The 16,163-nt window shown below is 40.2% G+C and overlaps 1 protein-coding gene across 8 annotated transcripts in view; it reads right to left on the bottom strand.

The window, feature by feature from the left end:
• The window catches only part of PPP2R2C (protein phosphatase 2 regulatory subunit Bgamma), a 175,412-nt gene that overhangs the window by 47,557 nt on the left and 111,692 nt on the right, over positions 1-16,163 (bottom strand). For all 8 annotated transcript variants that reach the window (XM_085223508.1, XM_085223510.1, XM_085223512.1 and 5 more), the window contains 2 exons: positions 3,842-3,939; positions 3,093-3,258 (listed from right to left, as the gene is read on the bottom strand). In XM_085223508.1, coding sequence (XP_085079634.1) covers positions 3,093-3,258; positions 3,842-3,939 — 264 coding nt within the window. The remainder of the gene's footprint in view (positions 1-3,092; positions 3,259-3,841; positions 3,940-16,163) is intronic.

A 16,163-nucleotide genomic window follows, 5' to 3' on the forward strand; every position in this document is an offset into this window, starting at 1 on the left:
GTGGCAACATTTTGGTACCGGAGGGCTGCAGGGGTGAGCAGGGCACAGTAGCTGCCCCATGTTGGATCAGAGCCAGCTCCAGATGGCTCCAAAAGGGACCTGATGCTGAGCAGAGCTGAGCCACGAGTGACACTGGCTGTGCCTCTGTGAGAGCAGATCTAAGAAAGGGAACAACTGCTGTTCAACAGCAGCTGGAAGAGGAGTGAGGAATGTGAGAGAAACAGCCCTGTGGGCACCAAAGTGCAGGAGGAGGGCAGGAGTTGCTCCAAGTGCAGAGCAGAAGTTTCCTGCACCCAGGAAAGGCCCACAGAGAGGCAGGCTGTCCTCCTGCAGCCCACGGGCACCATGTGGAGATCTCCACATGTAGACACGGAGCAGGCCTGAAGGAGGTGCAGCACATGGAGAGCCCCAGCAGGAGTAGGGCCTGCGACGGAGCTGCAACCCATGGAGAGGAGCCTGCCGTGAGGCAGGAATTCTGGGAGAGCTGCTGCCCATGGGGACCCATTCTGAAGCAGTTACTAACAGCCCTGTGGTACTGAGCTGTATTGAAGCAGTGCTTGAACAGCTGCAGCCTGTGGGAATCCCACGCAGGGTCAGTTCAGTAAGGCTGGTGTCCTGTGTGAGGGACTCCATGTGGAGCAGGGGGAGAGAGTGACCATGGAAGAGGAGCAGAGATGAAGCATTATGAACTGATGGCAGCCCCTATTCCCTGTTACCCTGTACTTCATGGCAGGGGGAGGTGGATGGAAGGAAATTGGTTTTAGTTTCTCACTGCTCTAGTCTGTTAGTAATAGGAAATAAACTACATTAAGCTCCCTATGCTTAGTCTGTTTTGTCCACGCTGGTACTTGGCGAGTGATCTCCCTGTCCCTGCTTCATCCCTTGAGCCTTTTTTCCATCACGTTTCCTCCCTCTCTTCTTCTGAGGAAGGAGAGTGAGAGAGTGGTGTAGTGGAATTCAGCTGCCCAGCAGGGTGAAACCAAAACACTTCCTACAGATATTGATCAATCTACAGAATAAGTGGTTATTTCCATTTGCAGCTGAACAGATGCAAAAGAAGTTCAGTACATTTCATTTTTATCACTCATGTTAATTACTAAAAGTACATATGCGGTATATCACGTACTTGGGACTTTTATGATATCTAAATGTGCTTTTCTGCTCATCTAATATTATTAAACACAGTAATTTTAGGAAGAAGTGTTTTCCACTGCTGAACTTGACTGCTATTGATAAACTTACTACTTCCCTGAGAGAAAACTTTCAGTGGTTAAGGATGTTGTGTGTTGGTTTTCTTCTCCCTCGTCTGCCTTCCGGACTTTAAAACCTCCCTAGAAATTCTAAATATGCTTATGTTTCGCAAAATATTGAAATATCTTTGTGAGGTTCAGTATTCCTTCATTCTCAAGGGTGTTGTGAAATTTAAATTAATTAACGTCTGATAAGAAATCTTAAATTCTCAGATGAAAGGATGTGTATGGGTCAAATTCTGTTTTATACAATGTAAATCAAATAGGAAGTCCCAATATATTTTGGTACAAAAGATACCAATGAATCTTAATAATTTAATACTATACCACAAAATTAGTTCAGTTTACAACGCAAACCAGGAATTTGCTAACTGCAAGCACTGCAAATCCACAGTGGGATTTGAAAGCCTTGGTGACTTCCTTCTGCCTCCATTAATTAAGACAACATAAGCAGAGCTTAGCTGATAACTTACTGGTAATGAGTGAACTGCAAAAGAACTCTCTAATAGCAAGGTGACTCATGAAGGAGTCCTTAGAAGGACGGAAAACAGATTTGGGAAAGTGCAGACCTGTCAAGTCTCATATAATGAATGTGAGCTTTAGATGGACTTCCCCCTCGTGCTTTCCCTAACACACGGATGCTTCTTCCAGCAAATTCAATAGGCATTGCCTACCTGTAACTGGGCAAAGAAGATGCTCTGCAGAAGTTTTTTTAGGATGCTCTTTTATAGTTCCCATTTTTTTTACCAAAACCGTGCTTTAGGTCCTAAACTAGCAGAGGGCTCAGAAACAGGTAAATATAAGCCTGTACTCAGTGTTTCTACAGCAGGACCAGTGTAAGCATGGATACCAGACAATGCCTTCACCGTCTACAAACTGGGAAAAACAGTATTCTCCACTTCTAATAGGCATGGAATTGATATGAACTGTGTATTCTCACAGAAAGTCTGTGTGGCAGCAAGGAGTTCAACACGGGCCTTCTGTATCCTAAACCCATAACTATTTTATGACTATGGCACAAGATGAATTTTCAGACTTCAGCCTTACTGTGCCAGGATACTACGAATTCTCCTTAACACAGAAAACATTCTGCAATCCCAAGCCAATATCCACAGGCTATGCCCATGGCATCACTTCTTCTCTCCTCACATAAAGAGGTCACCCAGGATTCTCCACAATTAGGAAGGATGGAGAATAGAGGGCAAAACATTTTGCTGGATCTTAAGCTGGCAAACGGTGACCAAATATTTACTAAATGATAGATGTATAAATTAGGACCCATTCAGTTTCTTCCAACTATATCATCCTGCATCTCCCCTCTTAGAAATGATTCTGCATTTTTTTCAGCAATAGGCCTTAAGCATGTGGAAAGATGAGTCAGTACCAATTTCTTATTATTATTCCTATTGTAGAACTTAAATAGAGCATTCTGATGATAATGAATGAAGAGAAAAAGAAATTCATTTATCTCACCTACTTTCATTTACACATCTGCAAAGAATAAAAGTTATGACAAATACAGCAGACAAAATTCTAAATTCCCAGTGAAACAACTGCTGGATAAGGTGATGTCTTTTTCACAAAGTTAATTTCAGGATAGCATGGCACACAAAGAACAAAAATGGATAGTGCTCTAAACATCAAAAGGAAAAACCTTGTGATTGAGCACAAAATGCAAAAGTAACAGCTATCAGAATCAGTATGGCAGTCTGAGTAAACTCTGACACATGAAATCACTAAAACAGTAAATCAAAATGAATGCAGAATTTGAATATATAAGTCAGTGCCAAAATGCAAAAGAGCAAAAGGTGGTTATGTCCAATATATTCTCTTCTATCTTACCATTTGTTGATAAAAGTGAGTGAGCTGCATTTTGCTGTGGTAACCACTTGATCTTGTTTATTTTTTCTTCTATTTCCAAGCTCTTCAAATAATCAAATTCAGGTTCATGGCTCTGGAAAGTGCTGTAAACATTGTACTCCCCCTGACTGTAAGGCTCATTTTTACTCTGTGAAGAATAAGAACAACAAAAATGCATGTTGTATTATGGCAGTATGTTTTCTCCTCTAGGGGAAGGTGTACTAGCAGCCTTATAAATATAAAAATGTTGAACATATAATTAAATTTCTCATTTAAAACATGATATCAATGGATCTGTTTCTACAGGAGTGAAATTTCCCATAAGTATTGAAGTAGCATTTTATAAAGGACAGAATTTTCAAAGAAATGTCAATTGTTCAGTAAAGCTTTGCACCGAAGATGCTGTGCATGGACTAAATCTAAAACTGGAGCAGAAAAGATAACATAGCACAAACATTGTTTGAAATTGAATAGCTCCATCAAAGAGGCAAAAGCTATTAAAACAAAAGTAAAACAAAGACCACCACTTCTCTTCTTAGCTTGGAATTTTGGAGCTCTGAAGTATTCTTCGGAGGAACAAGACTAAACTTCTGATGAAAAGAGATTTACCCTCCTTCCACATTCTTTTTTACTCAATCTTGAGATAATAAGCAAGTGTTTTTGTTAGATCTAATTGAAGTACTAACAACCAAAACGGCTTTTAGCAAGCTATTAAGGACTAATTCACATACCTCAGGTTCCCTTTGGAATATAACAACCCGACCCCCCTTGTCACCAGTAGCCAGCAGTTCTCCAGTGTGGTTGAACTCAACTGTAGAAATAATATCAGCTAAAGGGAAAAGAGAGAGAAAAAGGAAAATTTTAGTTTGCTGCTACAACACAAAGCCATTAGGATTATCAAGCACTCCACAAAAAATGAGGGATTTGAAGGGAAATGAATTCAACAGCAAGGCACTAATGCAAACAGGCTGCATGCCATTAGAATCCAATGTTGCTACACAATGAAACAAGTGCAAACGTAAGGAGGCAAACTTGTGTTTCCAGCACATCTGCAGCCTGGAGATCTCTAGAAGGGTTAAGATTCAGGAAGAGCAAGCCCAGACTCCTATAAAGCTTTTTCACTACTGGAGATAGCAGTGTTGGCCCCCTGCTATTTCCTCAGCAGGGACCAACGTGAAAGCTTATTCCTGCTGCATGTATTATTTATTCTTCATCCTTTATTAGGGTTCCAATAAAACCCTAAGCACTAGTTTACTACTACTTTGAGCCAACAGTAAAAAGGCAAAGTACATGTGCCACAGAGAACTGCTCACTGTGCCATGCTGGCAAGAGCCTATTCAAATCAGAGTTTTCAGTAAATCATTTCAGCACCATAAAAATGTGTCGTCAGAAGATAAAAAGATTGCAGACTTTCTCTAATTTTCAACAATTCTCTTTCCCTAAGCAATTGCATCAGCTTATACAAGAAACCTCATCAAAACCTGAGGCCAATCTTGAGCACAAAATACTGAACATCAGAATGAGAAGGGAGAAATTGATAGGAGCAAAAGAACCGGCACTTCTGCTTGTATGACAGCAAATGCGAGAATCATAATCCACAGTTAATCCTACACTATTAGCATAATTTAAATTAAAATGCCTAGTGCAATAGTAAATTAAGAAGCCATCACATATACAACCACAGACAAACGCAGGGTATTACTCAGAGACTACACATATGAATTCTCTATAATGATCAGTCCACACTCAGCAGAAACACGGGCCGCATTTTCTGAAGCATCCATAGTCAGTAGCTCCTCTTCAGGCATTAAAAGCTGTGGTTTTTAAATGTGTTCATCATCCATCAGTTTATATCGAGAACAATGGGGCTACAGGGGGTTAAGCTCTTTTGAAAGCCTAGCCCCAAATGAGTTCACTAAAATTTAAAGGAATTAAAATAACAAGTGGATGCTCCATTTATTGGATACATTTTGTGAACTGAAAACATCTGCTCCTATTATTCCTCTAATAAACTAGTAGTTGAGTGTTAAAAAGCTCCTATTGCCAGTAGCTCTCATCAGCAACACAGTTTCCCAAAACCCAGATTCTTACTGGAAGATTATAAGCACCACCTGAAGAATGAAAACCATACTCATCTAAGAGATGATGAAGCATCTCTTTTGATCTTTTTAAGAAATCTCCATCATTCAATTCTGCTAAAAAAACGTTCATCTTTTTTTTTCACTACACATTGACATGTAAAGAAGGGAGGGAGGATCGTAAAGTATGCATGCAATTATTTCTTTTCTCTGAATAAAATGTATGGATACATAGCCTTTGAGAGAAATGGCATACAATAACTTGCAACATTTTGATCATGAACCCTAAGCTTCTCATATTTGATGGTCTTTGATTCTCTATGAAGATCTCTGCAGACTGTATTTCACAGGCGATTATCCCAGCTGCTCTCATCTTACTAGAGTATGGGAAGAATAGAGAGGCTATGGCTGGTGATGCTCTGAGGCTCAGGAGGGGCCCCAGATACAAGAAATACTTAACATAAAAAAATTAGATCAGCTTTCTTGGCATGTAAAATTCATTCATAGTTCTTACTAAGAAGACATCTTGGTTACTTTGTTCTTATCCTGCAAAACTCATACCAATGGTAGGTGTGAGCTCAGGCTCATAAAACAATATCTGCATGGTTTTAGTCATTTAAAGTTGTATCTAACCCCAACCAAACAGGCAGAACTGCAGATGACTCATACTGACAGTGCTTTTAGACTTATCTCTAGCGTGTATTGGGCAAAAAGGCAAAAGAAGAGGGGAGAAGTGTATTAAGAAAATGTGTGTATTGGTGTGTATACTCAGGCATAACTGATTTTCCCAACAGGTCACCAAAAAATCAGATGCAAAAGTAATGAACGGTTTTACATTAGTATATGTGAATACACTTTCTGTTGCTTGAAATACTTCCACAGTGGCACGAAATTGTCTGTAAACGATCACAAGATACTACAGAAGGTCACAAAGCATCACATACACTTCAGCCAATGCCCAGTGAAGTCAACAGGAGTATGTGCATAGTCATCAACAGCAACCAAAGCAGGGTAATAATAAAACCTCTGTATTTATTAAAATATTGTGTGCTGTTAAGTGATTATCGTTTAAATAAAAGCAGCTAACACATAAGTATCTCTGGGCAGTCGATGTGATATAATTCAGTGCATAATTCCCTCCCTCATAAGCTGTTTCTCCCAGAGGCATCTCTCCTTTCAACAAGAGAAGTGAATTCTGAACTGGAAACTGCCCATCGTTTTTAAATTAACTTGTTCTTAAAAGAACCAATATTCTGACCTTACATGGTATGCAGCTTGTTGGTAAAAAATTAGCCCTGAATTGAAAAATCACTTTTATTGATCCTGTAAATAACAGCTGAAAACAACAGCCAAAATATCTTATCCAACATACCAGTTCAGCAGGCAAGCATTAGTCATGCTGCTTTCATAAAGATTAGCCGAGATGGCTCTTTCTAAGACAGATGAGGCAGGAACAGAATCAATCCACAAAGCTTTTCATATCCCTCTGCAGGACGTTCCCCTACAGCTTTGTCAGTGCTATAGCAACATCAGCCACTACGGTCTCCCTACAGACTCTTACATTGGAGAATGACTCCCTGAGCATGCAGAGAAGCAAAATCCCAGCGAACTACCCTCTCTGGGATATATAAATGCTCCACAATGCAAGAGCTGTTGAATTTGTATGTACAGTAAGCCCTTGGTAAGGGATGATTGAGATGAAAGGCTCTATCCTGCTTTACACCTTCCATGTCCTAGCATTATCATACTTGGCACTAACTTTGATTATATGAAAGAGATAATTTACCTGTTAACAATAATTACAAGTAAGCTCAATAGCCAATGTTGACAATTAAATTGCAAATTTCCACTGTAATGCCATTTTAATCTTCCTGATCTGCGTGTAAATTCCCCACTTTGTCTACACAGATATGCACATAGATTTGTATTTAAAGACATGATGCACAACATTTTCACAAAACTAAAAAACACAAGTTTACTATTCAATATACAGATGCTGGCTGAGAAAAACACACAGAAAAACTTCAAAGGATAAGAGAACACTCCAGGGAGGTACACACCTGCTTCTCTTCTACATCCTGCCACAGCAAATTGTTCCAGAAGACACTACACATTATAGACCTCATTCCTCAGGCTGATTTTACAGATTGACAGAAACACAAACCTAGACCCTAAACCAACAGGAAGTTTTTCCTGATCCAGTCTGAAAAATTTCATCCCCTGACTCCTAGTCATCTCTCATTATACCTCATTATCTAATTCCTCTGCAGCTTCAGTTTACCCTCTTTAAAGGCCTTTAATTGTGATGTCATACTGAGCAGCTGCTGCTTAGTTATCTATATTCATCTTTTCTAATAGATCTAAGTATATCAGTGTACAACTATGCATATCAAGACATCTCTAGCTGTTTATAACTTCTCTTCCCTCAGTTTTGTTAGCACCATTCCCAAACAGATGCAGACAAATGAACTCTCACTAGTGCCCACTCAGACTCAGCGTGGGGTGGGACGAAACAAAGGTAGGCACATGCAGCCCCAGTTACTTTGCTCTGTGCTTCACACCATCACATACTTTCCTCTGTTTAGCTCCTCGACTCCCTCAGCTTTTTTTTTACAGGTTTTTAATAGTTTCTTCCTTGGATTTCAGTAAAAGGTAACCAGACCAGGTAAAATACCTTTACAGTAATTACAAAACTTATATCTGTGTAATAAATTTTCCTATCACTTAGGGAGACTCTACCAAAATTGTTCACTATGCAAAGCGAGAGAAATCCTGACACACTTTACTCATTTTTATACAGTCTTTTGGTCAGAAACCTCAAGCAACTCTAAGAAAAGTTCAACTACACTTTTCTGTATGTTACTTTTACTAATAATTTCTACTTTTCTGAGGCCCTTCATTTGAAGGCACTGGTATATTTTATAAACATCACTTTGGCTTCAGAAGATCAGGCAAGCAATGAAATTTTCAGAAGTATTTCATCCAACAGAGAAATGCATATTTTTGGAGCAAGTTTTGAGGGAAAACATCATGATGCAGCTGTACAGGGAAATGATCAGAGAATGTAATATACAGCTGAACAGCACTATAATCCTGATAGAGACTTAAAAGATTTGCAATGAGCCAGAACACTGTTATTAACGTCAGTATTTTTCTCATAAAAGGTTGTGAAATCCCACTGAAGAGAACAGGTCAGAACGCTTCCTCAATACTTCATCCACCACAACCAGCATCACAACACTGGTCTGAGCTGACTAAAGCAGCATCTAGGTTTTTGTTGTGTTTTCCCAGTGGCTAGAAGGCAATCGTGTAGTCTACACTGTTTCAACCAAGTTCTGACCTGGCCTAACCTTGGCTTGTGAAATCCAATAAGATCACAGCACAATCTGGCATGGCTGCAAGCAATGTTCGGTCAAACTGATACTAAAGTCCCCAAGGAACGCAATCTGGAAGAAACAACAAAGAAGCTTGCAACAAAGAGATATAAAACAAGAGGACAAATGGTAGATAAAAGATGAGCAATATTACAGTAACTCGTATGAAGGGAGGCCATTAGATTGAGCTATGTTGTTGGAATTTAATTTACACTTGGTAAAAAAAAAAAAAGAAAAAGAAAAAAGGTAAATAAAAAATTGAGTGAAAGAGCCCATTCCCCTTTTATCAAGCTGAACTTCCACAGATTTCCTCCAGCAGCTAGAGAACAACGTATGCAAACCCCAAAGGTACAAGGGTCGGATGGATCCTTCTTTTCTGAAGCAGCTGGCAGAAATATCTCTAGCAGAAGTTGTATACATCGCACAACAGGCTCTGTAGCATGCATTCACTCTCGTTCACAGCAGTGCTGTGCAATTACACAGCATCAGAAACCACCCCTCAAAATGCAAGGAAGCCGAAAGAAAAATCTCACACATCGCACTGCCCACACCGTGACTAACTAAAAGCTGATACACCAGAAAACCAACTCCACTCTACTGGAAGACATTTTGTTCACAATCTTATCACCTTTCCATGCCATCAAAGCAGCGTAAGACAAACAGTATTCAGCTGAGTGGCCACTTGGGAAGAACAGTTGAGAGAAAAAGAGAGCATGAACATGCACAAAACAGAAAGTATGTGTGGACTGTGAAATAGTAGCAAAAAAAAGTTGATGTGGGAGAGCATGTGCAAAAGCCTGAGCCTGAAAGAACACAATGAAATGCCACAACAGAAGGTAAGAAAGCAGTCTGAAACAAAGGATTTATCTGCCACTTTGCCCCTGACATTGTCACCCTGCTAAATCACACTCTAGCTTTTCTTGTTCATTTTGGCTTTAAACCCAGATGATGATTATGCTACAAAATGGTGTTTGTTCCATGCTATGCAAAACACAACAGGCATTCTGGACAAGGCAAACTCAGAACATAAGTACTAATAGTGTAAGTGCCTCAGGGATCAGTGAAACAAGGTGATCAATCAATAGCAGAACAAAGTCCAGAGAAGTGTGTGTGTCCCTGCACTTTGTGTCATTGCTTTCCTAACTGTTGCCTTTCTTGGCTTCACTGTCAGCAAGAACAAATATATTGAGGGTAGTATCCATCAGCCCATTTAATCCTGTCAAAAAAGATCAAGGAAGTTTTTTGAGCCAAGTATCACCTTCCTTCCTGAGTATAACAATATCCTCCTGATGTGAAACCCTAAACTACAGGGTTGAATGCTGACTACCCCATGAAAGGCAGCTTTAAAAACAAATCTTTCACTCTGGGTGAGTGGCAAAAAATAATGAGTAAAAAATCTCCTAGCTTCAAATCCTCAGCAGCACTGGGTAAATCTTTCCCTTTTTCCTACCTTCTGAACTTTAGAAATGCTACAAATAGACACATTAGTGTGCTCACCTGCTTTGGCTGACCATGATACCACCAGGATGCAGCTGAGTTTCATTAAGTTTCACAAGTCTATGCATCGCTAAATACTCAGGGATCACGAAAAGTACTTTCCCATTCAGAATATTTGAATGCAGTGCTCACTCAAAGAACAAATTTATTTGAGAAATTCCAGAACCCAAATCCAAAATCTGCATTTCAAGGTTACCCAAAGAGCTGGCTGAAGCCATTGCGAGACCTCTCTCAATTATTTTTCAACCATCTTGGGAATCTCGAAAGGTCTCAGCCAACTGTAATCTGGTAAACATGGAACGAATTTTCCAGTAAGAAAGAATACCTTCATGGTTATAGGTCTGCTAGTCTCACTTCAGTGCCTGGTAAAATTATGGATTAATTATTAATTAAATCATAACTATTAATAATTAAGATTATTGTATGAGTTAATGAAAAACACTCTAAAGACAACGCAGTCATTGGTCATAGACATCATGAGTTCATAAGCAGCAAGTCTTGTTTAGCTAAATAAGTTTTCTTTTATGACAAGGTTACCCACCAAGTTGAACAAGGGAAGTCAGCTGATGTGATCTACTTTGATTTCAGTACAGCTTTTGGTACTATTTCTCAGAGTATCCTTTTGGACAAAATGTCCAGCAGACAGCTAGACAAATACATAATGTGATGGGAGGTCAAAGAGTTACAGCAAATGGGGTTACATCAGGCTGCCAGCCAGTCACTAATGGGGCTCCCTATGGTACCATTTTGGGGCCAGTTCTTTTCAATGCTTTTAGAAAAGATCTGGATGTAGGATTTAAATGCATACTAAGCAAGTTCATGAACGATACAAAATTGGGAGGAGCTGTTCACTCCTTCAAGGGTGGAGAGGCTTTGCAGAGAGATCTTGACAAATTAGCTCCTCACATGGAGCAGACGGGCAGCTTGAGCTCTGCTCTGTCTGTCAGAGGAGGGGCAGCTGGGGGTTAGGGAAAGGGTCTGCACCACAGGGCGGTGAGCATGGAATGGGCTGCCCAGGGCTGTGGGCACAGCCCTGAGCTTCCAGAGCTCAAGGAGCATTTGGACACCGCTCTCAAATGTAAGGTTTTGGGTGGTGCTGTATTGAGCTGGGAGTTGGACTCGATCCCTTCTATGATTCTGTGAGTACCTACCGCCGCTGTGATTTACAGTTTGTAGCCTTGAATTTTGATATAGTTGGGCTTTCCTCCAATATTTGTATAGACGTTTATTTTGAGAGCTTAAACAATTCTCATCAGTTTTTTAATCTCACACTAGTTTCTAGTGTTATTTCTCCAATCAGAAAACCAGGAAATGACACCCAACTACATGAGCACAGTCAGAGAGAAAAAAATATTGTTTTGCCTACAGCACAAATATGCAACACAGATTATAAAGGTTCTTTGCTCTGTGGTAAAAAAGACTTCACACTGAATACATGTCACAGATTCAGATTTTAATAAAGCGACCCTCACTTTTATTACTGATTTAAAGTCTCAGAGATCTTATTTCAGAGGTTCTGGCACTCATCTCTCTCCTGCAGAGTACAAGGCATCTGGGATGGGAGACTTGACCTTATGCCCACTGAAGTAAATGGAAGTTTTTCACTACTTCAGTGATAAATAAGGTCAAGGAACATTTGTCAGATGCAGTGTAGCTGAAAATTAGGACACAGTTCTTAAAATTCTGGCTACAGTTTACACGCACTTTAGTTTCTTTCTGCACAAGGTGACCTGCTTAGATCAGCAAGACTGCAAAGCTTCAGGCGTTAGTTCCACAGAACCCCTAATCAATGTTACTGTTTTTCCTAATGAAGTCAGTAAGTGCACTACTTGTGCCTTCATAACCTGAAACACTCAATGGACTGATAAAATGTTTGCCATAAATCCTTTTAATACCTATTTAGGGGCACCTGTATGGTGGCACAGCATCAGCTGCAGCACACAAGCCGCCCTGCAGTGCTGGGAGAGCACAGCTTTATGTGTGTGCATGCAGGTAACAAAGGGCCTGACACCTGAATAAACCACTGAAAATCAACCTGGCTGTTTGCTGAAAGATATCCACAGAAAGCTTCCAAAATGCTCATCCCCAATGAGCTTCTCCACAGCCTATGGAGTGTAACACATACTAGAAATTTATTCTCCTGAGATTTCTGAAAAATAAATCTCTAGATGTTTCTTTCTTGCTGTGTTTGCTGTTAAGTGAGGCAGGCCTGACTGTGGCAGTTAAGGATTCAGCAACAGGCTTAAAACCCTCAATTTCATAAACATTAGCGCAATTAGAAAATGTGCCAGTCTGCTCCTCTTAGCAACCAATAGTGAAGGGCAGAAAAGAAAAAACTGCCATGGGCATCACATTATGTGTAGGCAATTTCCAGGTTTGAACTGGTCATCACGAAATGAGGGCTGCCTGAGCTGGGAGCTCCTGCTCGGATCCATGTTATTGCACAGCGAGGAGCTGCACAGCCTGGCTGCCAGCAAAAGACAGATTAGAAACGGTGCTGCCAAGTGCTAAAAATGCTAGGCAACCGGGTTTTACTGAGAGCACCAAAAGACTTTGAACTTAACTCCTTATTTGAGAGCAAGCAAATGCCAAGAATGGAAATTGTACAAATTATTAAAATACATTAATTTTAGTTGCACTGTCAGAAATGATTATACTTGTGCATAATAAAGGCAATGGTCGACAACGAGCAAACATCAAGTTTTGTTAAAAGAATATTATAAAACAAAGACAAAATAACATATTTACATTTTAAAGGAAAATCATTAATTTAAAATGTATCCAAGGGTAATGAAAAGTCATCCAAAATTTAAAATATAATGCTGAATAATCTGATTCAATATGAATGCTATTTCCAACATAATACTTATGAACTTCAATAGAATTTCCCTGCCAGCTGGTTCTGAACTTTTTTTTTCTTTTTTAAGTGAGCAATTAAATTCCAGAAGCAAAGCTCTCAGTAATTCCATCACAGCAGTTCTTATGTTCAAAGTGCTTTACAGGCATTAAACCCCCCAGCAGCCTAGGGAAGTCAGTAAGGAAATGTTAGCATTCCCATTTTACACAAAGGAAAAAAAAAAGAAAATGATCCTCGAGAGTTATTATCCAAGATCAGAGAAGTAGTTTTGATTCTACACATACTAAGGGACAGATAAGCCAGGCTAACCCTCAGCAAAACATTTCTATTTAGCAAAGCACTTAATCATTTGTCTAGATACTTAAATGTTCCCAAAATCAGTTCTAATGAGTATGCATGTGGTTAAATGGAGGAGACCTAACAATGCATCACAATAACATGCACCAAGGAAGAAAAAGCCGTGGTGAGCAAGCTTTCAAGTGAAGCTGAGGGTAAATAATCTTAAAGATCACCGAGGGTTGGAGCTAGGAGCTGGACTAGAGCCAGAGTCTTTAAGTGCAGAGCAATGACAGAGAAAGTAGGGGACACAAAGCCATATCTGCACTACAATATGCAGGACAGCTCTAGTACCTTCTCAGGCTTTGTAATGCTCTTATTAATACAGTTAAATTGTTAAGAGTGGACCTTGACAGGTTTGTAGTACACTGCTCTCCCCCAGACAAACTTCAGCATGGTTCAGGAGTTACCATGAGCCAGGGACACTTCTCAGCAGGTCCTGACATTTCAGAAACTGGAATCATAGGCATGGGCCACTTTAAGCCAGCAGGCTGCAGTGCTCAGTAATGCCTAGTTTATTTGAGCAGATGTGATTAGTGAATGTCACTCATAGGAATCAGTATTGCACATAGTGTGCAATAAACTACAGCGTGAGCAACGTGCAGCTCAAACTTAAAAATCACTGGACATCTTCTCTGTGATTCCCTGCAGTGGACCAGCAAGTGAAGGTCACAGTAGGGCTCGTTGGCTGTCAGGGGAACTTGATGCCAAGCTGTGTAGATATTCATCTAACATTAACATCTGTTTGCTTGGCAGCCTCCAAAGGCAGTTCAGCTGACAACTCTGAATTTGCCTCTGGGTCTGTCACAAGATCATATAACTGTGGGACTTCTGGGAGTGCCTAATGCTCCTTTGATGAAGATCATGCACATCATAATATATTAGAGCCTTTCTAAGCATCCTTTAAAATCAGCATTTGTGACCTCTCAGAATTATCCAGGTACTGTGGTTGGCTTAAGTGGCGTTTAAACCAAAGCCAAACTTGAAGATCAAACTATCAGTTCCTTCAACAAGTTTATGTAATGATCCTAATAACAGAAAAATCACTTTTTTTTTACGTTAACATGGGTTGTTGCCACTGATAACATCAAAGACTGCTCCCTGACCGGCTTCAAAATGAATAGAACAACCATTAAACCATATATATCAGACCATAGTGGAAAGAATTAATGTTAACTATTTGGTAGTGGCTTTCACTATGGTCTAAAAGCTCATCCCATAATACTGTCCATGAAAGACTAACATCCTTGTGTATATAGGAGACCAACACAATAAATGTGATGAAAGATGGGATTATTCATGTTTAAAATGAAGGCATGCTAAACCACTCTAGCATATCAGGAACTAGAGGCACTCCTAGTCCTAAAAGACTGAGTTCTAGAGAGTCAGAGTGTGCAAACAAGAATAAATTTGCTAACAAGTTTAAGTGCATCTTATTTCTAGTAATTATTGTAATTACTCTTTAAAAAATATCACTTAAAGAACAGAAGATATTAAGAGTCAATGTACATCTCCTCAATCTGTGTCTGATAAAGAAACTTCAAACACTGTTAACAGCCTCAGGAAACAAACATCCCCATTTTGCAGTATTCCCAAAGGATACCAATTACATAACAGGACTGGATCAGCATATATTACAAATGCTATGGACAGCACCTAAAAAAGCAAATGTACTGTTTGCTTGTCAAGCAATTCCAGATTCTTTTTCTATTTTGAGGAATTGTGACAACACTCAAGTAACTTCGTACATTTCCTAAAACAGTCCTTAAAACTTCTTCCAGTCTAATGACACAATACTGCAAGTGGGAACTCAGCCTGCTTCCACTGCCTTCACAGATGGGAACCTCTGAGCTCCAAACCAACTGTGTTTTAAGATTAAGCACTACCATTCTTTCTGCATCAAATAGTTAAATGCAAAATACACCTTCTGCTAGCATACCGCTAAAACTCAAAAGTTAAGTAAAAAAACAGCCTGAAAAGCCAACTTTAGCAGGTCAGACGTGTCTCCCAAACAGAGACAAAGCAGTTTTCCTAGAAGCCTCCCCAGGTCAGGGGGCTTCAAAGCATACCGTGACAGCTCGCCAATCTGCAGGCACCTTCCCCAGGGCCACACAACCTGGGGCTGTATCATTGGAGAGCTGCTAATGTGCAGCCCACCCAGATAACATTTAGACTTCTAAGCCCTCAATAGATGTGCAGGGCTCCCCCCACCCCCATACCCTTGAAGATGTGCCTTGCAATCATCACTGGTTGTTAAAATAGGCTGCAGTAATTACTGCTGTGCTCTCAAAGCCAAGCGAGTTCTGCGGCACGAGGCCAACCGAAGGCTCAGCTCTATTTTAATCCCACTATAATTATAAACGATAGATGTGCAGTTGAGATGCTGCTTTTGAATTTTTGTTTGCATGAGGGTGTATTTATGCCCTGCAGAAGAGCACTGCAGAGAAATATTTGAGCTTGCACTACCTGAACTGGCATCAGTGCCGATATAACGTCAGCTCAGTTCTGAGCCTGCGACAGCACTGTTGGCAAGACACACTGCTGCATTCCAAGCTAAATACAGAACATACCTTTTCACCATCCTCCATTAAGCAATGTTGACATATCTATTAAATGCAGAATGAAGAGAAAAGGTGTTGACAGGTTTCTCTGAGGCAAAACACGCTTATTAGGTGTTCAAAGGACTGTGATAAGGAGAAAGTTGTCACCCAAGCTGGAACCAGAGAACACAGGTTGGAAAATTAGCCAAAGGTGGCTGGGTAGAGAGGGCCACCACGTCCCACAGGCTGGTGTGGACTTGCCACTGCCATCATGCCCCGTGCTGCAGTGAAGAGGGTAGACAGAGACCCAGACATGTTACTTGACCTTGGGCTCATTACAATGCTATTTTTAGTTCACTTTTTTATCCCTA

The sequence above is a fragment of the Meleagris gallopavo genome, chromosome 4 (genome assembly GCF_905368555.1).
Source record: "Meleagris gallopavo chromosome 4, MGAL_WU_HG_1.1, whole genome shotgun sequence".
Taxonomy (NCBI): Eukaryota; Metazoa; Chordata; class Aves; order Galliformes; family Phasianidae; genus Meleagris; species Meleagris gallopavo.